We start from the raw sequence: 27,971 nt of genomic DNA, 5'->3' as shown, positions 1-27,971 counted from the left end.
TTGTTTGTCATCCTTATTTACAAGAAACAAAAGTCCCTTCGGTATACTGATAATTAAAAACAAATGGAATCCACCAGTTGGAATGGCCCTGATGTTTGGCATCGGAGTTGGCAAGGCCCTGCTGTTCCTGCACTTGCCCAGACTCTGACCTTTCCCTGACCAGAACATTCAGCTCAACTTAACTCTGCTGCAGTCTCTCGCCCACCCCATGTGGTCCCTCTCCAACACTCTGCCAGCTGTGCTCTGTGCTTTTACAGAGCTTGGCCCTGGCAACCTGCCAGACAGGCCCTGTGGCCTTTCCTGAATGTACCAGAGCTCATAGTGCACCTGACCCTCAGGTTCTTATCAGGCAAACCTTCCCTAGGGGCCAAGCAGTAGGCATTCAGGGCCAGATTGGCTGAGCTCTTCGCTGATCTCTCTTCTGAGTTGGAAAAAATCAAAAGTTTGGTATCAAAAATTTTTCAGTACAAATTTGCAGCGGCTTTAGCCAACACTAAACAAAATGTCAGATGCGATCTTGGTTAGTATGTATGTTTCTGTGTGTTTTTATTGATTTATTTTTTGTAACTAATCTGCAGAATTTCCATTCTGTGCTAAGGGAAGATGATCCACACATTCTGAGTGATAATGATGAACTCAATAGAAAAGTGCTCGTGAGTAGAGAGACTTGTCAAAGATTATATTATTCATTCTTCCTAAAGGATTGTTTTATCATTTTTTGTTTAAAATAAGCACACAACTTTAGAGCTGATAGACACCTAAGAGATCCATTCGCCTGAACTTCTTTGTCCCTGGATAAGAAAACACTGCCTCAAAAGAGTCCACGGCAGAGAGGAATAAGAATATAGTGATCAGATTGCCAAACTAGGACTCTTCCTCCAAAACTGCCTGGTCCGCGCAGGTCCTGTGCAGACTAGAAACTTGTTCTTACGAGCCCAGTGTGCTGGCTGGATTCTCCAAGCATGTTATCCACAAGCCATCCTGTAATCATAGGTGCACTTCTTTTTCACAATAAAATCACATTTATTTATGTATTAAAATGCAGATTAGGCAAATTACCCAAAGATATAAAGCTCATCTGATAAATGCTCCCAGTCTCAAATCTGATTTAATTGTATGGGTAATTTCTCCTCCAACCGGGGCTCCCTAGCCACAGTCAGAGCTGTAATCACTTCTTCAAAAGTGAACAATCACTATGGAGGAGACGACGCATAGCCTGGCGTAGAGCCTTCTCGCCTCACTTTTCAGGTTTATCTTTTATAGCTGCCAGAGAGAAAAAGAAAATATATTTGGTACTTTAAAGAGTCAATTAAGTATGACTGAGAGAGGGCAAGAGTAAAAGTTTATACAATATAGGCAGACTAAATTAGTTTGTGGTCTTTGAGAGCATTTTTATAAGGGGCCCCAGGATATTTACATTTTAATGTCCTGTCCTCTTTGGCTTTCGCTCATCATCTTCAGCAAAATCCTTTGCCAGCTTTTGATTCCAGTCCTATAATTGTTTCCCAGAAACAACCTTAAACCAGTCAATCAGGATTATTATTCTAAATTACTCTTTTAAAAAAATGTTCTTCTGACTCCTGTGATACTGTTATGCATTGAATTGCATAGTCTCGAAAGATGTGTTGAGGTCCTAATCTCCAGTACCTCAGCATATGACCTTAGTTCTTGAAAATAGTCTTTAAGAGGTAATCAGGTTAAAGTGAAGTCATTACCGTGGTCTCTAATTCAATATGACTGGTGTCCTTACGAAAAGGGGAAATTTGGACACAGAGACAGATCTGCACAGAGGGAAGAAACAGAGATGCAGGGAGAAAACCATTTGAAGATGAAGGCAGAGATTAGAGCGGTTCATCTACAAGCCAAAGATTGCCAGCTAACCACCAGGAGCTAGGAGAAGCGTGGAACAGATTCTCCTGCACAGCTCTTTGAGGTAATCAATCCTGCTGATACCTTGACGTTGGAGACAATATATAAGCTACTATATTTTTCAACTGATGGTAGCAAATAAATTTAATTAACCTCTGTAACTGTGAGACAATACGTTTCTGTTATTTTAAGCCATCCGGTTTTTGATACTTTGTTACCAGAGCCCTAGGAAACTAATACCAATACTAATCTTTTGGGTTCTCTTGTGCTTTTCTAACCAAGTTCTCACCTGGTTTCTTGAAGACTGACGCTTGACCTAGCTCTCATGTCTTTCATTTTAGGTTCCAGAGGGCACATCTAAATCCTAAGCCACTCATTCCTCTAAGGCTTCATCAGAAAACTGCAGTCAGACCTACTCAGCAAACAGGCGGTGAGTTATGTTCTCCAGGACCTCTCTTTGTGGAATACTCAGCACATGAGGGCATAATTGTGATTTTGCTGTTTTAGATCTCTCATTGGACGGTCTTATTCATCATTGAATTTTTATTGCCCAGTATGCTGTTTGGCACAAATTAAGTACTGTGCATAACTTCATGTGTATTGTTGCCTAATGTCTGTGACCAGTTTTTCCGATCTACAATATCTCCTTGTGAGGATAACCCCATTTCCACTGATTGGACCACTTTGGTGTTGACCACATGCCATTCATCAGCAAACACTTCTGCCATGTGAACTTCTTCTCCACTCCTGTGGTCAGTTCTTCACCTGAACACTAAACAACGCAGGCTGATGTAGAAAATACCTATTGTTTTGGATGCCTAAAAAACTCTCCTTTTGTCTAAGAGACATCTTGGATAAAGTTCTCCCATCTATTTGTATGTTTACTAACCAGGTTCCAGCCTCTTCTTGTTTATTCTAGGAGTAAATTGACATGTTTAATAGTTAAATAAAAGCCTAAATGTTAACTGAAAAATAACAATAAAATTTGCAGTTGCAAAAATCCCAAGGCAATATGCAATAAATAAAACTAAATGGAAGAAAAAACTGGAGGAAAATAAAAAATATATTAGTCTTTATCTTTGGATAATTAGTTGTGGTTGTTTTTCTTTCTTTTTTGCATTTTCCAAATTGTCCAAATTAATCTGTATTACTTTAATCTATATTATTATGTTATAAATTTTATTGTGTTTCCTAATTACATGTTACAGATCGTCTTTGTTTTAATATGGAGCTTACTATCAAATCTTCAACTGCTGCTGACCGAATAAATTTGACATTACAATAGCCCAATTAAAGCTGAATAATTATATATATTTGAAAATAAACATAGAAATGTCCAAGGAAAAAATTGTCAATAGGAGTCAAGTAGAGATTAAGAAGACAGAGAAGATGAATGCTTCATTAATTACTGCATTCATTATTTCAATGTTTATTGAATGTGTTTCATGTGTTGGGTACTTTGCTAGATGTTAGAGTCATTTTTAATTTGACATAAGCACATGAATTCAGAGCTGGTAGGAATCTGAAAGACCATTGAGCTTGAATCTCTTTGTTTATAAATAAGAAAACATAGAATCACAGAAGAAAATATCAAAAATGACCTAGAACATACTTGAAGATAAACATAGTTCCTGCCCTTAACAACTTAGATCAATATACCCAAATCAAAAATTGGAGTCAAAATGCCTTATAGTGTGAAATCAGGGGTAGAGAAGTAGCATGGAGAAAATGCCTAAATGCCTCCAGAGTGAAGGACAGCAGAGAAGGCCCTTTTAAAGGAACCGACAGTCCATCTGAGAATCAAAGAAATGAACAGGAGACTTGCCAAGTGACTCCACAAGAAGGGCCTGCTGGCCAGAAAGAAGGGCGCGTACAGAAGCACAGAGCTGTGAGATGGCAGTGGAGCCTGCTTACGGAGCTTCTAACAGTGTGACCACCTAAGGCACAGGCAGAGCGGGTGGGTCTGGGCTATCCTGGTGGGGGCAGCAGGGGCCGAGTTGAGAGTTGAGGGGGTTGAGGAGAAGGTTGCAGAGTAGAGGAGGTATGTGGGAAAGTACACAAAGCTGGACATTTGTATGGTTATCACTGATCATATGAGAGTCTTCTATGCCATGGTAGAAAATGTGGCTTTTATCTCTAAGGCACTGTAATGGCAACAGATGGATTGAAGCCTACGACTGTCATGATTAGCATGAATTTAAGGGGTAATTCAGGGAAATCAGTTAAGAAATGACTGTCTTAGGGGTGCCTGGGTAGCTCAGACTAATGAGCAGTCAATGTGTGATCTCAGTTCAGGTCCAGATCTCAGGGTCATGAGTTCAGGCCCCATGTTGGGCTTCATGCTAGGTATGGATCCTACTTAACGAGAAAGAAAGAAAGAAAGAAAGAAAGAAAGAAAGAAAGAAAGAAAGAAAGAAAGAAAGAAAGAAAGAAAGAAAGGAAGGAAGGAAGGAAGGAAGAGAAAGAAAGAAATAGACAAAGAGAGAAAGAAAGAGAGAAGGAAGGAAGGAAGGAAGGAAGGAAGGAAGGAAGGAGAAAAGGAGGAAGGGAGGGAGGAAGGGAGGGAGGGAGGGAAGAAGGGCTGTCCTAATCTAATTGTGAAATGGTTGTGGAGGAGATAGCAGTGGAAGAGGAGGGGGTTAGAATGGATAAATTATAGTGAAGAGAGAGTATGACAAGGGACTGAGCAGGACCACTTTTTGTATTGAGGGAGACCAATGCTATGGTAGGACTGTAACTCAAATGCCTTCTGAAATGAGGCATATTAAATGTCTACTCCAGGAGTGATGAGAGAGAGTGGTGAAGACTATGGTAAACAGTAGGTGCGGGCCCCACCTAAACACATCCTGTTGTACATTCCGTGTCCTTCCGTGGCTGTACTTGAATTCTAGGCCATGAGTTTAATTGACAGTGATTCTAACCCTAGCTAATCATTTGAATCATTAGAAGAGCTTGACTCAAACCCTGGCCTCACCTCCCAAATATTAATGGTCCCAGAGTGGAGTCTGCAATGGGTGTGTGTATATATATATACACACTATCCAGATGATTCTAAAGTCCATCAAGTCCATACCATCACTGGCAATAATGACCCCTTCTTCTATGCTTGAATAGCCTGGGCAGATAGTGATATCTATTATTGTGACCAATAATACAGAGGGATGAAGACATTCTGTGCAATGAAACTTAATGCGGGCTTCAAATACACCGAGAGAAAGAAGTCTTTCAGTTATCTGTGTTAAGTCAGATGAGAGTTGTGTAGGAGGGTCTAGAGACTTTTCACATTCTACTTCTTCAGACTTTTCAAGTATCAAAATTAATTAACCACTTGGGCTCTTAAATTAATCAATGTTTTAAATGAAATGTGAAGAGATTATCCAATATAAAAATACTTGAGGTATTCAGGTCATTCTCAAGTTTTTGATTTAAAGTACATGAACACGGAGTATGAATTTTTAATGAGTTTATATTATAATATCTTAAGGAAATTATGGCACTGTCTTGGCCACACATAAATGTTACCTTACTTCTAATATGACTAAACTCTTCACATATCCTCATCAGGAAAAAACAAAAAGAAACAAACGAACAAATACCTAGCTTCCAAAAATAATACAATTATTCTGACTACTTCTGGTCCCCCAAACAATGAAACTTGAATGCTTCCTCCGAACCTGAATTCCCTAATAATAATTTTATACCTTACTTTTGCTATGCTGATGGCTAAAAGTTTTATAAAAACTCTTAGGACAGTGTTGCTACAGTAACTTTGGTAAACTTTGCCATTCTGTGATTCCTATCTTTAAATACTTATATTTTGTATTTAGCTCTCAGTCCTTTCTACTATCTGACTGGTGTGTACTCTTGTTAAAGAGTAGCTCAGTGGGGTGGTTTAAATAATGCCCCCCTTAAAATGCATCCATGTGTTAATCTCTGAAATCTGTGAATGTTGCCATACATGGCAAAAAAGGATTTAGCAATGTGATTAAATCAAGCATTTTGAGATAGGGAGATTATCCTGGATTATGTAGGTGAGCCCTAAATGCAACCCCATGTACCCTCCTGATAGGGAGTGAGAGGGGGATTTGAAGACAGAAGAGAAGTCACTGTGAACACAGTGGCAGAGAGTGGAGCAATGCATCCACAAACCAAGAAGTAGAGCAGGCCTAGAAGCTGGGAGAGGCAAGGAAACATTCTCTCCTAGACCCCCTGAGGTAGTTTGGCCCCGATGACAACTTGATTTGGACCCAGTGAAACTGATTTTAAATTTCTGGCCTCTAGAACTGCAAGATAATTAATTTCTATTGTTTGAAGATATCACATTTTTGGCATTTTGTTACAGCAGCCACAGAAAACCAATACACCATGGCATGCCATTTGGCATTTCTACCAAAAGAATAAGGACTGTCAGTCTCATTTCTCATTTTGTTAAGTGGAGCATTAATGGTGAGGAGACCTAAATGTGGGTACAGTGTATTAAGTATACGATGCCTGCTATGCAGGGAAGCCATCAAGCAAGACAAGTCCAGGCTCTATGGATGTACAAGCATATCGGTGAAATTGATCAGCAGATTACAAGGTCCTGACTGTGGGGGTTCAGAGAAAAATTCAAGATCCTCCAGCCGTGAGAAAATTCTAGTATAGAGGCTTAGACACAAAGGAGCAAAAAAGAAGAAAGAAAATGGGATGGAGGGTATAGTGGGAAAGCCACGTGTTCTTAAGTTAGAGAAATGTGAGATTAAAATTTGGCTCTACAACTTAATAAACATTAGATATTGCAAAAAATCATTAAGTACAGATAAACCTCAATACTCTTAGTTTTAAATGGGATTATATCTACCATGTTGGATATATCTTCCATGAAGATTAAGTGAAACATTAGAAATCATAGATTCAGTACAGTATTTGTTTCATAGTAGATAAATGCTTGCATGAGATTTTTCAGGAAGGGAAGCACAAATACAGGGCTGAAGTGGCAATAAAGTTAGTTTAGTGTTGTGTTACACAATCTTAGGATGACAGATCTAAGTTCCTTCAGCCAACGATCAGATGGATATCTAGTGGTCCCAAATATAGGATGAGAAATAACACAGATAAGAAACCTGCAAGGGATTGTCACTGACCTAATCAGTGATTAAGTGGACTAGTTTGTGATTAAGAGGTAGTGATTAAGAGGACTAGTTAATCGACTGACAGTTACTGTTGAAATTAAAATTTGCCAAGAATTCTTTGAATAATTTCATATGTACGTTTCATAATCATTTAATCTTCATAACCGTATCATACCCATTTTACATATGAGAAAATAGAGGTAACAAAAATGAATTAACTTGTCCAAAGTTACATAAGCAGTAGTTCCTAGATTTGGATTCTGACTCAGATTGGTAATTCACGACATTTCTAAAAGTAGAAGAAAGTAATGGTGACATCCTTCTTTGTCAAAATCATACACTATGCTCTTAGCTCATTGAATAAACATGTCTGAGTGTTTACCATGAGCCAGGGAAATGGTCTTTAACAATCATGACTCGAACCTTTCATTTATGACAAGTAGCACTGGTTTCTATAATTCCCTACAATGATTGTATATCTTTTCTTTTAAGGCATATGTGTACATAGTTATTTATATCTAGGAAGGATACCCAAAGTGTGAACTGCCCTATGAGACTGACCAATATTTCTCATCATTTGACATGTGGCTCTGCATTCCACAATGATCATTCCTTCATCTGAATTACTCATGGGCTCTGGTCTCTAGACTGCCTTACTCATCTCCATCTGGAAGTTAGTTCTTAGAGGTTGGAAAGAAATGTATTCTAAAATATTTGGCTATAAATATGAGTGTGTTCTGCAAGATCATTTTGACCTATACACTCTTCCATTAGAAACCATCACCTTGGAATGGAATCAGCATTCTTCAAGCTAACTTCTGCCATAGCCAAATCCTCAGTGCCTACAACTCCTCTGGCATGAGGGATTCTATCTGCTCACCAGGGCCATTTATAGCAGCAACAGTTTGGTGAATGGCATCTTGGTAATCCAAGAAAAGTTAAAATATGGTTGTAAGGTTCTTTTAAGCAAATGTAATAGTCCGCTGAATTACTGTATTAATTCAATATAAGGTCACAAGTACAGACATTACTGTGATCACATTTATAAAATAAATTACAACTTCTTTTATTTAGTAAAAAACAAGATTAATTAAAACGTAAACATTAACTAACGTGTCAGAGCTTATACCTTAAAACCAAAATAAGTACTTATTGCCAGATTAAGAATTAAGGGGTTTGCTCCTCAGTTCATTGAAACTGGTACATTTTCCCTAAGAAGAACATCTGACAAAATAAATACAGAAAAAAATCGGAATAAAAGTTAGCTTCATGAATTATAATCATTTAGATAAGGTGGATAACTATAAAATTTATGAAAAGAAGTGGGAATTGAAACAAATTCACTGACACTTTAAAAATGAACAAGCATATTTATACAGAATGATTTTGGAAATGTATGTTCTCTTGGACTATATATGCTATGGTTTTCTGCATTGCATTTGATGAGTAAATCATCGACATGTAGAGTTCCAGGTCTTTCCAAAAGACTTCACACCCCTAAAACTTTTTGAATACCATAAGAATACCCTAAGGAAAAAAAAGAAGAGAGCGCGAGAGAGAGAGAGACAATGAGGTGTGATCTAGCTTTTATCACTACCAACATTTTTATCTCCCCCACCTTTACCACTACTCAAAGCTTTTTATTTTTTCTTATTTTTATTTTTTCTTGTTTTCTTATTTTTGCTAGCTTTTTAGATTCAGATATTTGCTGGCATGGCAATAAGTCTTTTCTTATAAGAGTTCAGATATTTTGATAAGAATTTAAATTCCTAACCATCCATCATATATAACCATGACTGATATGAAATGTGACATATAGAAAACATTTATCTACATATGTGAATGGTTATAAAACCACATTTATTTTCACTGAACTACCTGGAAATAAAAAGCCGGTACTATTCAACCTGGATGAGGATACCAAGCAGTAAAATGGACTCTCGCGTTCATACTGACACAGAAAACAAATGGAAAGAAGAAACTACCTCTAAAGCCCATTTAAGTCTTGAACAGTTGAAACTCCGTTATCTCTTTCTTGAGAAATATTCACTTTCCAAAATATATTTGGTCTATTCAGGGAATATATTCAGGTACTAATCTCTAACTCAGCCTTTGAGAAATTTATTTTAAACTTCAGCCAAATTCACTGTTTTAATTATGCAAGACTCACTAGTTTAATAAGCCCACTCTACAGCCCACTGCTCAAAGTCTTTAACAGCAGGATTCTAATAGAGCCAGGTCCAAAATGCAAATGGTGCCATCTGCATCACCACATCCACTCCAGCAGCACTGCTATTAAATTAATAGTACAGTCTGCAAGATACAACAGCAGAGACTCCAATCATGCAGAACCAGCTGAGTTTCTGTTTAACCTCCAGCAGATTGAAACACATAGCCAGTTCAGTCATGGCTAGCTTAGTTAATCCATACCCAACCGCTGTGTCCAATTTCCCTGACCAAAGGAATTAGGGACCAAAAAGGGAAAGGGAACGGTAAGAAGACATTAGTTCCCTAAGTATAAATATAAATAGGTTTCAATTGAGTAAGCGTCAATGTCCCTGATTGTATAAGGATTGGCTGACCAATCTGGAAAGAATTCAAACATTAGGATGAAAGACATAATATCTGCAGAATGATTTAAGCTCTTCACAAAAAGGAAGTACAGAAAGTACATTAAAAATGGCATTTTAATATAGGTTCACATATTGGTATAATTTAGGGTTAAGTAGAGCTTCTATTATTTGAAACCTTACCATTTGCAACTTTGGTATTCACTCCAGGTAATTTTACATTAGCGGGTTTTGACATAATAAATATTAGACAAGATTCAATTTCTACCCGGAAAAAATTATTTCATTTTCTGTCCAGAACACATATTTGTGTGATATGGAATTACGAGATTTTAATTTTTGCCCTGACTCACTTAAAAAGCGTGCGAGGCTGATCACTGGGGAATCCTGAGCATATTTAGAAATATATCCCTTTGAAAGCTCTTGCTTCTTATAAGTTCCTTTAACGTTTTATGACTACAAGGGCCACTCCTAGAAAAGAGATGCTTGTAAAATGAGCAAGACAATGCTGGCCATTATTAATATGCCTCTAATGCAAGATTGCAGTTACTGGATTCAGTTGAGTTGAAAGGGATATTAATCATCATGCTGTCACTGTCCATGTACCCCTTGAGGCTGCATAAGAAAGCTGCAGGGCTGTAGCAGTCTGTAGCGAGGCAATATAATGACTGTATTTCTGTGCCAACGATTTTAAAGGTACTGCATGGCATAAAAAATGCAAGGTCAAAAAGTTGAACTCTGACTTATTACAGTAACACATTCAAAGAAGAAAAAAAAATTTACTAGTAAGTCAACAATTGTATTTACAGTGCAATCTTAGAAGGCAAGATCAGTTGTAAATAATTTAAACATTGTCATGTTTTGAAATTACTTTGATTCCAACAATTAAATATTACTTATATATTTATACCTGAAGTTAACCGAGAAGTAAAGGTACTCATTTAAACACTAACAAAAATGTTAAAACAAGGGAACACTTCACATGAAAATTTTCCTTTCTTCCATGTGAATACACAAAATATATATCCTAAATAAAAATAAGAGTAAACACAAAATTAAACAGTTACCTTTAGTTAGTATTTTCCTTTCAGTTTTCTCCTGCTTTTCAGTCTTTTCTTTGTGTATTTCTAGGAAAACACAGAATTTATAATTTAAAACCTCTTTTTGAAAATGTACAAAATATAAACTATCGCTATGATCTAAACTTCAAAATTCTATCATGAAGTCTAAATTATTTCCAAATGGAAAAAGTCATTGTAACATATTGCTACATAAAGCACTCATTTATTGAAATAAGGAAAAACTTGAATTTACCTCAAAATTAGCGTTATTTGAAAAAGCTTAAAAACTTACATCAATGGGGATATGTGGTCACCATTTTCAGTGCTAAAACTGATCACAAACTATAATTATGTTTTATTTCAATTACTCTCAATACAATTAAGAATCCTTAGTAAGAATGTCATTTAGATTGAGGAAGATTTCATTTTTACATATTAAATTAAGAATTTGTGAAATGAACTGTAACTACCTAATAGGAAATATATCTCAGAAGTATTGACTCTAAGCTATGTTTATAATCAGAATTTGGCATTGCATTTAACCAATAATTACTGCATGCAGATATGAACCATTTCATGGAATAAGTCAGTTGTTACATTTTTTTCTGAATATCTGGTTTTAACAAATATATTTAATTTTCTGCTAGCTTCAGTATACATACATTGCCAAGGCTTAGAAAATGAAGTTAATTCTGAATTTGCAGTTAATTTCAATAGACTTAAATTAGATATTAGAGTTTACAAATATGATTACTACCTCTGAAAAGTGACTTAATCCTAATAGCGTGTTTTTTCTTAGAAAAATGCTAATGAGTTTTACTTATTTATTTATCACAACCTTATTTCACAGATGATCTGAGATGGTGCTAATCACTGTATACATTTTAAATTCTCCATTTGTAAATGTGAATTTGCATTTTTGTAATTTTTCCAGAAGTCTAAAATCAAGACCGACCGCCAGAAATTCCTAATTATCTTCAGAAAAGGCAGTGACTTTCACCTGTCAAGGAGGTAATCATCACTGTAAAAATCTCCCCCTTGTCTGCCCCATGAATCCACCATCACACTATTTACAGGGTTACTCCTTTACCCTTATCCCATCCCTGACTTTGATGTGGCAATAGATATACAAAAGAGTTAAGATATTTAATCATATCTCTGATAAAATTTCTCCAAGTTTCAAAGAAAGGTCTTCAAAGCCCATAGGAAACTTCCGTTTTCCTGCCTCTCTCAGCGTTTTTTTAAATCTCTTCTCTATAGGTCTCCAAATCCTACTCCAAGTGTGTGTGGGGGTGGGGGTGGGTATGTGTGTAGTCCAGATACTTCTGACCACTTATCTTCAATCCTTTTTGAGTTGGGTGAATCATTATTTGGGGGTGGAGTGGGGCTGTTCTGTCCAAGCTCTGATAATTAGCAGCATCCCTGGCCTCTACCTGTTAAATGCACGTAGCTCCACCCCCTGTCATGACTGTGAGAAGTGTCTTTAGACATTGTCAAATGCCCCCTATATGGCAAAAACAAGCCCCCAAGAACATACTCAGATGGCTCAGGATGGTATTTCTTTTGCTTATCCTGTGCTCTTGGTTTCTACATTATTTCTATAATTACGAAACAAGAATAGTGTTGCACTGTAAATTACCATATAGAGGTATATGTATGGAAAGTTTTTTATCTGTTTTTAAAGAAACAGGCCTTGTTTGCAAAGGCACAGTAAAGCTGCTTCTTACAGGCTATAGGCAATAAAGCTAACGTAAAGTTACACACAGAAACACAAAAAATTTCTATCTTTAGAACTGTCTAAAGATATCAGATAACCAGCCTAATCACTTACACTAGCTAGACCTACCCTGCTCTAGGCAGTAGCCACGGGACTTATATACATATTAAGGATATGATATGCAGTTAGTCCAAATTGAGAAGTACTGCAAGTATAACTATATACTGGATTATGAAGACTTAGTATAAAAAGATATAAAATACCTCACTAATGATTTTATATTAATAACATATTGGAATAATATTATTTTGGACATATTTAGTGCGATCATTTTATTTGTGTGTCAACTTGGTTAGACTACTATCCCAAGTCATTCAAATGAACACTAATCTAGGATTTGCTGTGGAGGTATTTTACAGAAATAATTAAAATCCCTAATCCATAGACTTTTAAATAAGCAGATGATGCTGGATCACGAGGTTTCCTAGATAGAGGGAAGAAATTCTGTCTGGGGATGACAGCTTTTGTTCCTGCCAGTGGATTCAACTTCGCCTGTGATTTTCCCTGCCTAACTGCTGTCCTATGGGTTCTGACTTGCTTAGCCAGTCCCCACAATCACATAGTCCAATTCCTTGTAATGAATTTCTTAATACATAAATGTATCTGCATAATCTTCTCCTGGTTCTGCTTTTCTGGTTGAGCCTTCACTGAGACCCTGATTAGGTTAAATAAGATACATGATTAAAATTAATTTCATATTATTCTTCTTACATTTTAAACATGTGGCTACTTGAAAATTTTAAGTTGCTTATGTGGCTCACATTATATTACCATCAGATGGTGCTGGTTTAGTCCTAGGAGTGGGCAGTTGACCTTTTTAAAGCCTTACTTAGGTCATCCACAGGGTTAAATCTTTTACAAGTGAAAAAGCAAATTCAAAATTCTCCCCTGTCATTACTCTCTTACTTCTTCCCTTCTATTGACCAACAGAGGCTGTAGAGAAGATTGGTGTCTGTAAAACTCGGGCCAATAAAGCAAGTAAAATGCCAAAGATTTAGAGGAGTCTTTGGACATGCCAAGGGAGTCACTTTAAAGGGATAACTTCTTATTCCTAATAAGGGTTGGTTTGAATGCAGAAATGGGATGAAATTTTCTAAATTAAAACCTTACATGAAATGCTACATTCATTATGAGACAGGAAGGCCTTGAAATTGTCTTTCAGAATAATATTTTTCCTTTAGAGGTAGGCCATGTGTGTGCGTGTGTGTGTGTTATGCAGACATCTGTTGTCCGCTCAGAAGAATAAAGCAGAGGTTCTGTTGCCCCCACAGGAGGATCAGACCTGAGTTAGAACTTTCTGCAGGATCAGGTGCTAAAGACCATTCTGCCTGGGTAATTGTGTCCGAGCCTCCTAGCCTAACTTCTTCTTGGGAAATACACTGGCTAGGGTGGTGGTTGTGGGACTACACCACCCACGTTGGTCCACGGCTGCGTTTGCTGCAAGGCCGATGGAAGTTTGCACACCAGAGAACGGACAGAAGAAGCAGCAGCAGGAGCCACCCTGGCACCCCTGAGCTCTAGCTCTTTTGTACGCAGAAGCATCTTGTCAGAAGGGAATGAGCTCTAGATTGTCACTAGAATTGAAATGAACAGAAGTCCATCCTAGAGGGAAAAAAATAAAGTGAAAGAAGACAAATCTCAACGAGATTGGAATCAAGAACATCATTCATGAAAAGGCAGGGGGGTTACGCATTGCTCCACCGTTTTCCAAACACATGGAAGGGAGATAACCTAAGGAGGAAGGTAAATCCCAGCACATCGGCTACACTTCACAATAAGTTTTCCTTAAGGAAAAATAAAAATAAATGAAACTAAAGGAGAATTAGACTGAAAAAATGGCAATGTATTTCTGAGTATTTGTTTTTTACTCTATGGTAAATGGAGCAGACACAACCCAGTTCTGTAACTCAGAAGAATCTCAAGGATAAGACCCTAATATTTTATTTCCCTGATTCTGTACTTCAGCCTTATACAAAGTACAGCCTTATTGCTCTGGGAAGATCTACTTAGATTTCCCACAAGTGGCAGCGGGGGTCAGGGATTAAAATACACACACATACACACATCCATAATAAAATCTTTACAGCTCACAGTGAAATATGATGACTGACACTGACATACTTCTGCAGGAACATCTTCAACTAATTTTATAACTGATGATCACTTGAAGACCATTAGTATTTCTATAGCGGCAAGTGTAGACTCGCACAGCTAACCTCGTGAAGGCATACACACACCTACATTTCTCTGCTTAGAGAAGACAAAAGAAATCTATTTCCTATGATTCAAACTTAAGGATAAATTCAATCTCTCTCTGCATGTTTTATTGCAACATCGCATTTTCTTTGGGGATTGGATTCTGTGACTAGCGTTACTGCCTGTGGCCATCAGATGTCTGAAGAATCCAATGAAGTTTCTGCACATGAGCCAGTTCCGTCTGCTTACACTTGAGCCAGGAAATGATAACCATTCAGGCGCCTGTCCAATTGAGTAACAACGTGCTACCGATTTAGACTTCAGAAGGATATTTTTCTCATAAGCAGATGATGTTTGATTTGTTCCTCTCAACTGCTCTTTCTAGCTAAGAACCGTTTGTGTAAGAATGTAAAATTAAATTTTAAAGATTCAAGTCACTAAAGGTAGAACTTTATTACCCTATGGTTTTCAACAAACTTCCAAGAAAAATAAAAGTTCCTGTATTATGTTAAAACTAGCTTTCGGTTGCTTAATATTTGCCATAGACTGGTGAATAACTCCATTTTTCGGTAATGTGACAACAATGTATAATTGCATAAAATTGCACTTAACAACATGACACTCTTTAAGAACAGTTCACTTAAACCTGCACAAGTCCTGGATACAAGGGACAAAGAAGGTCAAAGCAGGCATCGTTTACCTCCAGATACATGTGCATTGCAATTAGATTAGCGTCCAATGTCTCTAAAGACATAATAAGTCTCAGCACCAGATGCCAGTTGGAATCATAAGCCATTTTGGTAACTGGTAAACCTTAAAGACTGTTTTGCGGCTTAGAAGGCACAAAGGTCAAAGTATCTTGCTCCAGGTGTGAAACTGACCACAGGCCCTTAAGGACACAAGTTTATATTTGAATTTTGAGAATTGGAGATTGGAAAAATAACATGGAGAAAGAGTGACAATTATCTCAATGTGTCAGGAGGCAAAAAGAAATTCCTTTTTCTACTGAGTCACCGGTAACCTTGCCTAAGAAGAGTGAAGCATTACTCCACTGATGTTTACCGTCGGAAATGCGGTAAGGGCACTAAAAGATTTGCAAAACGGACAAGTTATTTCCACAGAATGTGGGAAGCATATTCCAACGTTTTTCACTACTTCCGATTTTCCTCTACCGCTTTTCTCCAGACGTACAGGGAAGTACGGGTGAATATGAGACGTGGAGAAAAAAATTAATGTCTCCCTTTTTAGATTCTTACTTTTATTCATCTCCCACTCTAAAACTAAAAACATTTGAAGTCATTAGAAAACTTGATCACACTATGCTTTAAGTGCATTTACAAATTTCTTTCATTTAAGGAACTCGGAGAATTTCAACCTTGGCTTTTATGCTTTATAATTCAATGAAGATAATAAGGAAATATACCCTCCTCAGCCAGCCTGTTTTTCTAAAGTCCAAAGCCAAACAAGCAATGAGGTTAGAGTCCCAATGTCTCTGAAGACTTTGAGAAGTGCTGGGAAACGAGAAGTACAGATACAATAATTTATTATGTTGCTGAAAATAAGTAAAAATTAGTAATATGTAGATTTTTCATTATTTCTGCATTGCAATGATCATTAAATGATTATTGTAATAATTATATGAAAAATGGCATGAGTGTATGGTATTCTAATATAATTAAAATACTCATTTTGTTAGGAGAATTAGACATAGATAACTTGTTAACAGATCTATACAGAAATATTGTTATCTCTGACATATTAAAATACAGCTTAGTGTTTAAGGTAATCGATGCTGGAATCCATCTGCCCAATTGAAATATGATTCCTTTACTTACTAACTGTGCAAATTTCATTTCTTCATCTGCAGAATGAGGTTCTTAATAGGACCTCCCACATAGATTTACAGAAGGATTAAAATAAGTTAAAATGTAAAGAATTTAGGATAACACCCGAATATCAAGTAGCATCCTATAAGTATTGGCATTATTATTATTACTTGTGTCTCTCTCACTAAATTCTAAATTTGATGAGGGCAAGAATTATGTCTATTTTTTTCCACATTAAATGTTGAGTGCACAACAGTGGTGGGTATCTTATACTAACCACTTGATAAATATATAATAAATTTTAAAAATAAATATTTAGGTAGAATTATGAGTAATAAGCTCTTGCACAATGTAGAAAGTGGTGGTGGATCATATCTCACCTGTTCTTTCTGAACCTAGTCTTGATTTAAATACTAAAATAAGTATAGTTGAAAATTTAGAGAAAGTAAAATGTTGCATTTCTAATCATTTTTATCTCTTATTAGAAATCCTGGGAAAAGCTACAGAATTTTACCATTTGTAGAAATAAAATAATGCATGTGAAAGTTATCATAAACAGCAAAACTTGTATAAAAATTAGATTCTTTTCATAATGTCTTTCTGGAACACTGAAAAGCTGTATAATAATCAAAGTAAGGGTATTGACTATTTTTAATTTTTTTAAATACCAGTACTAATTAGTACTAGTACTAACACTAATTTTTAATACTAAAATAGTTTAATTCTTTGCCTTATTTCAAAACTTACTCATAGATGTTTATATACAAAGTTAAGTGAACTCTAAATTGCATATATTATGCTTGTAATAAAATGTTGACAATCAAATGTAGCTTAAAGGAAGGGGTCCAAAATTTCCATCCCCTTTGTTCTGCATGTTAGATACTACTACACCTCTCTAGCGTTCCTTATGGATGCTTATGGTATTTCAATGATAATCTGCATTCTCCTTTGTCTGATGGCACTTGCCTATATACTTATGGTATTTTTTTATACAGAAATAATGAAATTTTGGCATCTGTTACACATATTTATGCTGGGCGTCTGCAAAGATAAGTATAGATTTTAGTGATCGTTTTGGTAGTCTAAAATGGAACTTTTAGGTGTGAGGGAGAATTTTCTGGTTCTCACATTGTGTTCTGCATGTCCCACGGGAATATATAATTATTGTATAGACAAAAATCTTTAAAACTTCTCCAAATTAGAAGTGAAGATTCATTTCATTGGCTTGATTCTCCTTCTTCATCTTTAGGCTGTTTAATTTTATCAATATGTAATCATCTAAGCTCTATGTCTCCCACAGTGCCAGTGGTAATCATAGATCAACAGTTTTCCCCCAGACTCTGAGCTCAACTTCCAAATACAATTTGGGAAGACAGGCCATGGCACTTAAAAATGGGAGGGTTGCTAGCAGCAGTAATCAATGGGACCAAGTCAGTGAAAATAGGTTGTGCCAAATGATTCCTAAGAATGACCTTATTTTCTGGTGAAGTCTTTCTGAGTTATTTTGTATATTGCATGTATTTTGCTTATGATAAATAGTTTTTATCTACTTATAACAAAGCCTATTGTTGAATAGTTTATAATTTCATTTAAGATTTACACGGCCAATTTAAAGCATACAATTTTTCTCTATTAACATAACAAATTGTTAACAAATTAAAAATATTATCAATTCAAGATTTTAAAATGACAGACTCAAGAAGTTAAAAAGATAATCTCTGTCACCAAGGCAACCATCCTAATTCTTTTAGATAACAACCAAGTTTATTAAATTATTATGAGTGTTGTGGATTTCGATGAATGCTTTTTATCATTATGTTTTCTCTACATATCTCACAAGCAGTAGACAATATGAAATGCCTTCTTATAATTTTTCTTATTTTAATATTGAAAATTCAAATTATTCATTTGAACATAGAATCTAGATTTGTAAGATTTTGCCAATTGTGACTAGGACACAAAAGTCTAATTATGATGAATAGCGAAGCAAATCTAGTTATCTATTTAGTGGCTAATTAAGGATCATTAAGGGAAAATATTATATTGAATTCTCAATATTTTAGAGAAACATTTTAAATTATGTGTAGGTATTTGTATTTTCTATGATTTTTCTGGTAATTTTTCTGTTACACTGATAAACAAAATTTTGAGGAAAGCACACTACTGACCATTAACGGAGAGTATAAAGAGGAATGTTTTCTTTCCCCCAAAGCTACCTAGTGTTTGTGATTAAGTTGGCATACGCTTCAGATACAGTGATAGACAAATAATTGAGAACAGTTTCCTTGAGTGATGTTGAATCTCATAAACATAAAAATGTTTTGGACCTTAATTTTGTAAGATTTGATTACTTGGTAAAATTTTGTAAAATAAGCTCAACTTTTTCAAAAAAAATAGTAGTCACAACACTGCATGCTCTTGACCCTTACAAAAAATTTTCAAAAATAAATATGATGATACCTGTCCAACCTCATTTTTGCCACTAACTCAGTAATCTTAGGTTAATCCATTTTTCTTCTTTGAATTGTATTTTCTACATCTATAAAGTGACATACTATATCCCATGTGTTCATAAGCCAGACAGAGGTGGAAATGATAACAAACAATACTCTTTATGCGATAATCACTGGTGGACTTTATGGATTTGGTTGACGTTTTGGCTGTGTTAGAATGTGTGTTTCATATTGACGCTATACTAGACAAAATCGATGTGGCTGTACATCAGAGCCATCCGGGGAGATATTAAAATGTATTCCTGAGCTACAGCCCAAACTTAATCAATTAGTCTCTGGTGGTGAGGAAACTTTTAGGAATCTCCAATTTAAATAAGCTCTCAGGTGGTTTCAGAACCACCGTCAGAAGTAGGAACCACTGTCTAGACCAACATTTCTCAAATTTTAATGTGCGTTTGAGTCGCCTGGGGATCTTCCTAAAATGCAGATTTTGATTCATTTGGTCTAGATGAAGCCTGGTTATGCATTTCTAAATCTCTCCCAGATGCTGCTGATGCTGCTGTTCCTTGGAGCATACTTCGAGTTGCAAGCTCTAGTCCAGACAAAACTCTTGGCAAAAATATAATATATAATATCACAATTTAATCATAGAATCATAAAATATTATAGCTGGAAAGAACCTGGACATCAGTAAAATCCAACCTCTTTGTTTTACGGATGTGAGAGCTGAGAGCCACTGGGGTTAAGTGACTTAACCATAGCAGGTGAACAGCAAAAGGGGAACCAATGCAAATATCTTCTCTTCATATTCCTTCAAGTCTATCTTAATCATGTTAAAATGTTGATGTGTTCAGCTGATGAGCATCAATTGTCAATAGTTATTCCAATAGTCTAGGACAATGTGACAGTGATATTAATTTGGTTTGCATTTTATCATTCATGGTTTGGTATTTTTTTAATGGTAAATTTATATAGAAAAGCAGTCACCATGTTTAAACAAAACATGCAATTATCCACTTATCTCCAACTCTTTCCCTTCCTGGTGTCACAATGCATAAAATCATTCATTTTTAGAATTAATCATTTGGGTTACAATGGTTCTCCTGCTGGTTGTGAGTTAGAAACACATTGGGGAGGTTTTGAAAATACAACTGCTTACGACTTGACCCCTGGAGATTCTGGCTGGGTAAATCTGAAGTGGGAAGGGATCTGGGATTCCAAATTAAAAAGACATCTGTGGCTTTCCTGCTAGAATTCATTATTGTAACAGCATCCTTCCTCTAGTTTCAGGAACCAATCCTTTTCTAATCTAATATAAAGAATTTGGGTGATGCTAACCCCACTCTTTACTCCCAAGGGTGGGTCTATTCCTTAGGTCTTGACAAAATGCATACTGTAGGTCCCTGGCCAGCTGATTGGTTCTAAGAAGGATGTGTTACTCAATACAAATCAATGAGAGTCAACTACATTGTTTTTGCTGAAATAGTTGAGGAAAAGCACAGCCTCCTCTCCTGAGTTGCTCAAGTAAAATATCTCTTGGGCCCGAACCTTCTGGTCACCATAATTGCCACTAGGAGAAGAAAGTCTGCCTGAGAATTAAGCAGATGAAGGAAAGCAGGGTCAGGAGCAAAGAGAGAGGATTTACTAATCACTTTATTAAAAAACCTAAAGCCAGTTTTACTCTTGCATCTTTCAGTCATTCCAACCATTTAAGTATCCTTTCCATTAAGTCAGTTGCCTTATCCTGAATGGCCTAATGCCTATCCCCAATGGCCTAATCCTGAAGTCAATTTTGGTCTCTCGTCATTTGAATCTGATGCACAGAGTTGAGAATCACTGGGAAGTTTCTGTTTTGCTTTTTTTTTTTTAATTTTTTTGTTTTATTTTTCAATAAACCATTCTAAATGAAAATACATAATCTGGACTATGTAACACTTCAAGCCATCTGTATTCGAACAACACCTCATTTCTTACGATTTTAAGAAAGGAAACCTACATAACTGGGGAGAAAAGAGTCTGGAATAACAGCTTCTCGCTCATACACTTCTCCATTACTTATCCACTCTGATTTGTAGGTAAGACTGAAGCAACCCTGAGATCAGATTTTGGTGCCAGCGTCACGGCGAATAAGAAGGGTCTCTGAGACGACTCAGCTCCGGCCCAACCATTTTATGTTTTTTTTTTCTCGTCAGAACAGGAATAATCTCAGTGCTTTCTTTGGCATGTTCCTTCAGGCTCTTGTGTCACCTACTATTATCTGCGGTAGTATTTACCTACTATTATCTGCGGTAGTATTCACCTACTATTATCTGCGGTAGTATTCACCTACTATTATCTGCGGTAGTATTCACCTACTATTATCTGCGGTAGTATTCACCTACTATTATCTGCGGTAGTATTCACCTACTATTATCTGCGGTAGTATTTACCTACTATTATCTGTGGTAGTATTTACCTACTATTATCTGCGGTAGTATTTACCTACTATTATTTACCTTCTATCATCCCGGTTCTGGTTTGCTCGCCTCGATAGGGGTGAGCTCTTTCTAGTAGCATAAGATACAGAAGTCACCAGGGGTGCCTGGGAGGCTCGGTCGGTTGAGTGTCTGACTTCGGCTCAGGTCATGATCTCAGCGGCCTGGGATCATGCCCTACATCGGGCTCCCCGCTCAGTGGGGAGTCTGCTTCTCCCTCTGTCCCTCCTCCTGCTCATGCGTTCTCTCTGTCTCTCAAATACATTTTAAAAAATCTTTAAAAAAAAATAAAGATACAAAAGTTGCCTGACCCGGTGGATCCAGAGTTCACTACAGCTGCAACCCCATGGAGAAGTGAATCTCGGGGTCACGGACCTTCACCTCAGCCTCCTCAGACTTCTTTATTCTGAGTCTACCCCCAGGCCTGCTGCCTCTTCTCTCTGGGCCTTGTCTCCCTGCCATTGTGAGTCTGATCAATAATCGGAACAACGGGCAGAAGGTAAAGCAGTGAGTTCCTTGTGGAGCCCAAGGGTACAATGCAGCACTGAAGTTACGGAGCTGAGTTTTGATCCAGACTTACTAAGGGAAGAGGTCCAAAGATAAATGCATCTACTTAACAAGGTTACTAGGGCCTACCTAGTAACCAATATTCTGAGCCTATGAATTTTAACAAGTTTAGTCATCTTTCCATTTCCTCTCCTTTTTTCATTCGCCATATTTTTCAGACACTTCATGTACAGCCTGGTGTATGCCACCGAAGCTGCCAGCAAAGATGGATGGATTGAAATCTCTGGCATAGAAACATGTCCATCTATCTTACTCCCGATGACGTGATACAACCTTCTCAATGGCCTAATCCTAAAGTCTTGAATATTTATGATGTGCAAATTTCTGGCTCTTCCTTATTCACCCTGACTGCAAAGAGCTGTTGTGGGTTTCAATCAAGTACGAAAAATACACAATGAAAGAAGTGAGTTTAAATTTACTGGGTTCTTTTCAGCCCAAGGAGCTTTAGGGAAATTTAAAAACACGACTACAAGGAGAATGTAATTTGTTTTGCTCTAAGTAGAGAAGAGCCTCTTCCTCCGCTGCTGACACGCATCAGGTACAACCTCACAGTACCTCAGCCTCCGTACTTGGGTCCTGTTCAAACCTGAGCACAGTTCTTGTTTCAACGAGCACGTAATTAGGAAGCAAGGAAATTCAGCGTGATGCAGTGAGGCATCCAGTTCTTTCCTATGAGGCAAGCAATGATTTAACACATAAGGCCACTATGCTCCTGAAACTGAAAAGCAGCTCTTCCTTCCCAAAACACTGAGTGTGCGTAGATCCAAATGACTAAAACGATTCTTCCGAAACTTTAAAGCTAGATGTCTGAAAATGACATTATAAAATGTAACGTCTTGTTAGGGGACTATTATTATCTTCTAAAATCACATATTCCAAAGGACGTAACTGGTGTAATGATTATTCTTATCTACAGAGTTACTACAGACCGAGGTTTAACTAAGAATAAACTGTAAAAAGGAGATAAGTATATTCATTATGTTGCCCTTGGAAATGTTAGCACAAAAAATTTAAAAAGCTATATATCCACGAAAGAATTATACTCTCTGTAAATGTTTACCCAATCTGAAAAGTCAGCATCACATAAATACCAATAGAGAAATATGAAAGCAAAATCATACTAGGTTTGTGACAAACTGATACTTTATTTTTGAAAAAGAAATAGAAAAATATCAAGTCTTATTATGAATGGAGGTATATATTTTTTAATAATATTTTTGTATTATATTATGTTAGTCACCATACAGTACATCCCTAGTTTTTGATGTAAAGTTCCATGATTCATTACTTGCGTATAACACCCAGTGTGAATGGAGATATATTTTTATCTTTCCTTTAAGAATACTGGATTTTCTCTCTTTCTCTCTCTCTCCCTCTCTGGCTCCCTCCCTCTATCCCTCCCTCACTTTATCTCTCCCTTTCTGTATCTGTGTTGGCAAGCCTTTGATTAACTTTGACTTGGGAGTACTTATGAATAATTAAGAGAATTAAAATTATTTATGTGTTTTTTATTATATTTCTATTTTTGACTAAAATAGTTTATTTGCAATATAGTTATCATTATTCATATTTTCATCCTCTTTAAGTTTGGTTGTATATAATCACCTCATCATGATCAAATATGCAATGCCCAAATTATTTTATCTTATTTACTATCTCAATTGCTCATCTATTTATTAAACTCTTCAATAGGGGTGCCTGGGTGGCTCAGTCGTTAAGCGTCTGCCTTCGGCTCAGGGCCTGATCCCGGATTCCTGGGATGGAGCCCCACATCAGGCTCCTCCACTGGGAGCCTGCTTCTTCCTCTCCCACTCCCCCTGCTTGTGTTCCCTCTCTCGCTGGCTGTCTCTATCTCTGTCAAATAAATAAACAAAATCTTTAAAAAAAATAAATAAATTAACTCTTCAATAAGGTCTTTTCAGTACATTATACTAAATAAGATGATCTTTGACTCATTTGCAATTGCTTTGGCTATAGAATACAATGTTACATTGATCCTGCTATTAGTAAGGAATAATTATCTTTTTAGGCATATGACATAAAAACTCCATTCATTACAGTCATTTTTTGTTTAAATTTTACTTATTTACTTGAGAGAGCACATGAGGGGCAGGCTGAGGGGCAGAGGGAGAAAGAGAAGCAGACTCTTTAGTGAGCAGGCAGCCCGATGATGCAGGGCTCAATCCCACGACCCTGGCATCATGACCTGAGCCAAAGGCAGACGCTTAAGTGAGTGAGCCACCCAGGTGCCCCTATTTATTATCTTATTTAACATACTTTCATCATCAGCATTAGGAATGCTGTGTGCAAAGACTTATATGTTCTCCTCGGCCTAAGATATTGCTTGACACATAGAAAACACTTGAAAAAGATTTATTTAAAAACAAATTTACAGTGCTCTGAAATAGCGATTATTTAAGGACACACATTGTTGTCTATGGTGGAACCTTGGGCCTCCATGCTCTGTTCTCACTCAGAATCCTCAGGTCATCCAGAACACAAAATGTTCATTTTTATTACAGTGACTTAAATTTTTTTCCCTTGACATAGTCTTAGAAAACTTTGGGAAATTTCATCTCCTTCTGTATTTTGAAGATAACTTCTAAATTTTTTATTGTAAGTTAAAGTTACAATTAATAGATTATTATAAATTTTGACTTCTAAAAATAAAATTGCTTCATCTCTTTAAAAAATCAGGTTGATGGACTCCAAATACCATAATATTTTGAGATTCTTCATTATGGATTTAAAATAACAAAATAAGCTTTTTTAACATCTGAAAATTGTATGTCTTTTCTTTTTTCTTTTTGAATTTGTAGTTTCATTCCATTTCTCTCACAAAATTTTATTCAAGAACAATATATTTTTATCATTGGAAATTTTTTTCTTGACTATACTATCACACATCTCTAGAAAAAAAGCTTATATATCGAAATTTAGAATTTCTTTCATATCCTGTGATTATAAGAATCTAAAGCTTAATATCTTACAAATTTTCATAAAGTATTAAATCTGAAAAGCAAAATTTTTTTGGAAAGGCATCTATCTCTTTGTGAGATACATATAACTTTGATTAGTTCATGTATTTGTGGATATGATTTGCAGATGGAATTAGATAAGATTCAATGATAAATCTAACCCTGTTTTTACTTTTAAAGATTCAAATGTTGAGAAGCCTTGTGAACATGTATGCACACGTGCATAGATATGCCTTATGCATGTACACGTATGTAGACCTACACACACATGCACCCACACAAACACAGAGACGACAATTTTATTATGGTAATGCTATCTATTTTTTTAAATCTTCTTCCAAATAATGGTAAAATGACATAGGGAATCAACAAGGAATTTATTTTCAATGATCTCTCAGCTGAGTAACTGACTAATGCCTTCTTCAGTTATACTGGAAACAAAAATTTGAAAAACACATGACTTGCAAAAGGTTTGTTACTCTATTCTGAGAGTCATTCACTTTCTGAATTTCCTGGAAGTCAAATGATTTTATCAGACTTACCAAATGACTGCTAGATATTTCTACTACTCTTACTCAGGAGTACCTTGTGTAACCAACCAATATATTCAAAAAAGGTGAAGAAAAATCAAAATATTGTAAATGGTAACGACTTTGGATAAAATGATATTGTCTTATGTACCTTTACATATATGTCTCGCTTTAGGTGTATTTTATCTAGACCTTGGAGGCTGCTCACTTTATTTATAAAAAATGTTTGCCATGTTAGCTAATGGGCAAACCAGCCTTTGTTTTCAAACCTCTTACTCAAATCAAATTTACCTCTCTCAAAAAATATAATTTTGTTTTGCAGTTCAAAAAATTTTAGTTTGCATCTTGAGGAAATTATTAAGAAAGAATAAATATTACAACACACCTGGAATATGTGTTATTAAAAGTAGATGAAAAGACTAAATTGAGGTAGATTTAATACAATAAATTTATTTTAAGAATAAGTTATAAAAACAAGACAAACCATATTCTATTGTCCATTATTTTATTTTTACTAATGTCATGTAATATGTAGGTAAAATTTTAAACTGTTCGTGAAACTAAGATATGATAAAGAGTTTGACATTTCAATAATATCTGTGTCAGGGGGATATCAAATTCAAATGTTTTACTTTTGGGACTAAATAAGTTTCAAATATAAAATAAATAAGTTTAATAATTTTGTTGGCTACCATAAAATTGTATAATTATCAAGCAAAAGAGAATATATATTAAATATATACATTTACATATATATGCATACATATAAAACCAAGAGCTAACATATAGTTTAATATTTTTTGTTAATAGGAGGTAAAAAATACATATAAATAACATATAATGAATAAATGGTGCATAATGTATTATGCATATATATACACATGCTTTAATATATATGTGTGTGTATATATATATATACACATATATATATATAGTAAACTGATTCTACAAATAGCATATGACTTTTTTGTCAATAGGAGATACAAAATATTAAAGATCTTACATTAGATGAAATAAGATGAGGTCTGACTACAATTAAATTAAATGTTTCATAATATAATTACATAAAGTATGCTTAAAATTCTTTTTTGAACAATAGAGCATTAATCTAAAAGGTACCACTGAAATGTGACATCTATGGGTTTAGTCAATGCATCTTTAAAAGTTTGGTTGTCTCAGAAAATATCCCAGTTATATTTAAAAGAATCAGCATCACTAACCTACACTGCTTTGGTTGTTTCAAAGTGCTCTTTCAAGCCAATGGCACTTCCTAAGAGCAAGTATTGAGAATAAATGAAAAGAATTACTTACATTTAAATTTTTAAAAGGCATTTTTAGCTGTTAGTATTTCCTATTTATATTCTTTTTGCTTTGCTCTCATGGGAATCTCTCTCAAAAGCAATGCAATCTTTCTCATTATTTGGCTAAATAAAAGGCAAAGTCATTAAATGAAACTTATCATTGCTCCAGTCTCCTCCACTCCACCATATCTTTGGCGTCAGACCATCCCATTGTGAAAAAGAGCATTTGTGTATCAGCACCACGGTTCTCCTTTAGCCGATTCACGCAGGACAGGGCAGAAAGGCCTATTGGTCTTTTGCGTCAGCATTCCAGCAATTTTAGGATGGGGGAGGCTATTTCTTTATATTGTAAAGTAGAAGTACTATTATGAACTTAAATGTGTGTTCAGGCAAATCTATTTTAGGAAACCATACAAATAGAATTTCATTCCATTAATGGGGGTACATTTGTGTACCCCTTGGAAAGTGGGGAGTTAACATCCATGATGTGCGCCCTCCTGTGAAGAAGCTACACAACAGGAGACGCGAGATAAACAAAGCACACCTACCACATAGAACACATAATTCTCTCAGGAACTATGATTTACGATGGTACTTATTTGTCCTGATTGTACGTTTTAAATAATTATATAATAAAAATATAATGTTTTATAATGATTCAGTGCCTTGGACTCTCATCGTGTAGTGTTTGGTAATAGAATTTACTATTTTAAAACTTTGACAAGCTGGGAAATAAAGATGCATAAAGACTCTAGGTACTACCTTTCATACTCTAAAGCTGTATATATATATAACAACATAAGCCACGGAATTGCAGAATCAAAAATTTCATCCATATTAATAATCTACTTAATAATCAATCCTGCAACCCTGAGATGATTTGACTAGACCACTTTTCCACATCAACTTAGAACTGCAAACTCCACCCATAAATAATAGGGTCTTTGAGTTTTTATTTTGATGAAAATAGCAACTGGACAAATGAAACTAACATGTTAAGTGCATTTAAATAAAATGCTTCATGAAGACATAGGACAGTTAAATAAACAATACCACAGCCTTATAATTTAGGTAATATAAAATGCCTAAATATTATTGAGTATATCTGAATGGGAGAGAGAGTATTCATGAGGAGATCAATAAAAAGTCATTTAAATGGATGAAAATCAAATGATCTAGGAGATTGTTATTCTAAATTACAAAAAAAATGTATATTGCTTAAACCACAATTTTAAAATATGAAAATGTATTAAAAATC

The 27,971-nt window shown here is 35.7% G+C and overlaps 1 protein-coding gene across 36 annotated transcripts in view; it reads right to left on the bottom strand.

Moving 5' to 3' along the window:
* TRDN (triadin) overlaps positions 1–27,971 on the bottom strand; it is a 362,517-nt gene that overhangs the window by 264,035 nt on the left and 70,511 nt on the right. For 31 of the 36 annotated variants that reach the window (XM_057311074.1, XM_057311078.1, XM_057311076.1 and 28 more), the window contains exon 5: positions 10,618–10,677. The exons of the other annotated variants lie outside the window; for them this stretch is intronic. In XM_057311074.1, coding sequence (XP_057167057.1) covers positions 10,618–10,677 — 60 coding nt within the window. The remainder of the gene's footprint in view (positions 1–10,617; positions 10,678–27,971) is intronic. 36 annotated transcript variants of the gene reach the window in all.

Source organism: Ursus arctos, unplaced genomic scaffold (assembly GCF_023065955.2).
Source record: "Ursus arctos isolate Adak ecotype North America unplaced genomic scaffold, UrsArc2.0 scaffold_13, whole genome shotgun sequence".
In the NCBI taxonomy this organism is placed as follows: Eukaryota; Metazoa; Chordata; class Mammalia; order Carnivora; family Ursidae; genus Ursus; species Ursus arctos.
The sequence above is the reverse complement of the archived record's forward strand: the minus strand, read 5'-3'. Positions and strand labels throughout refer to the sequence as shown.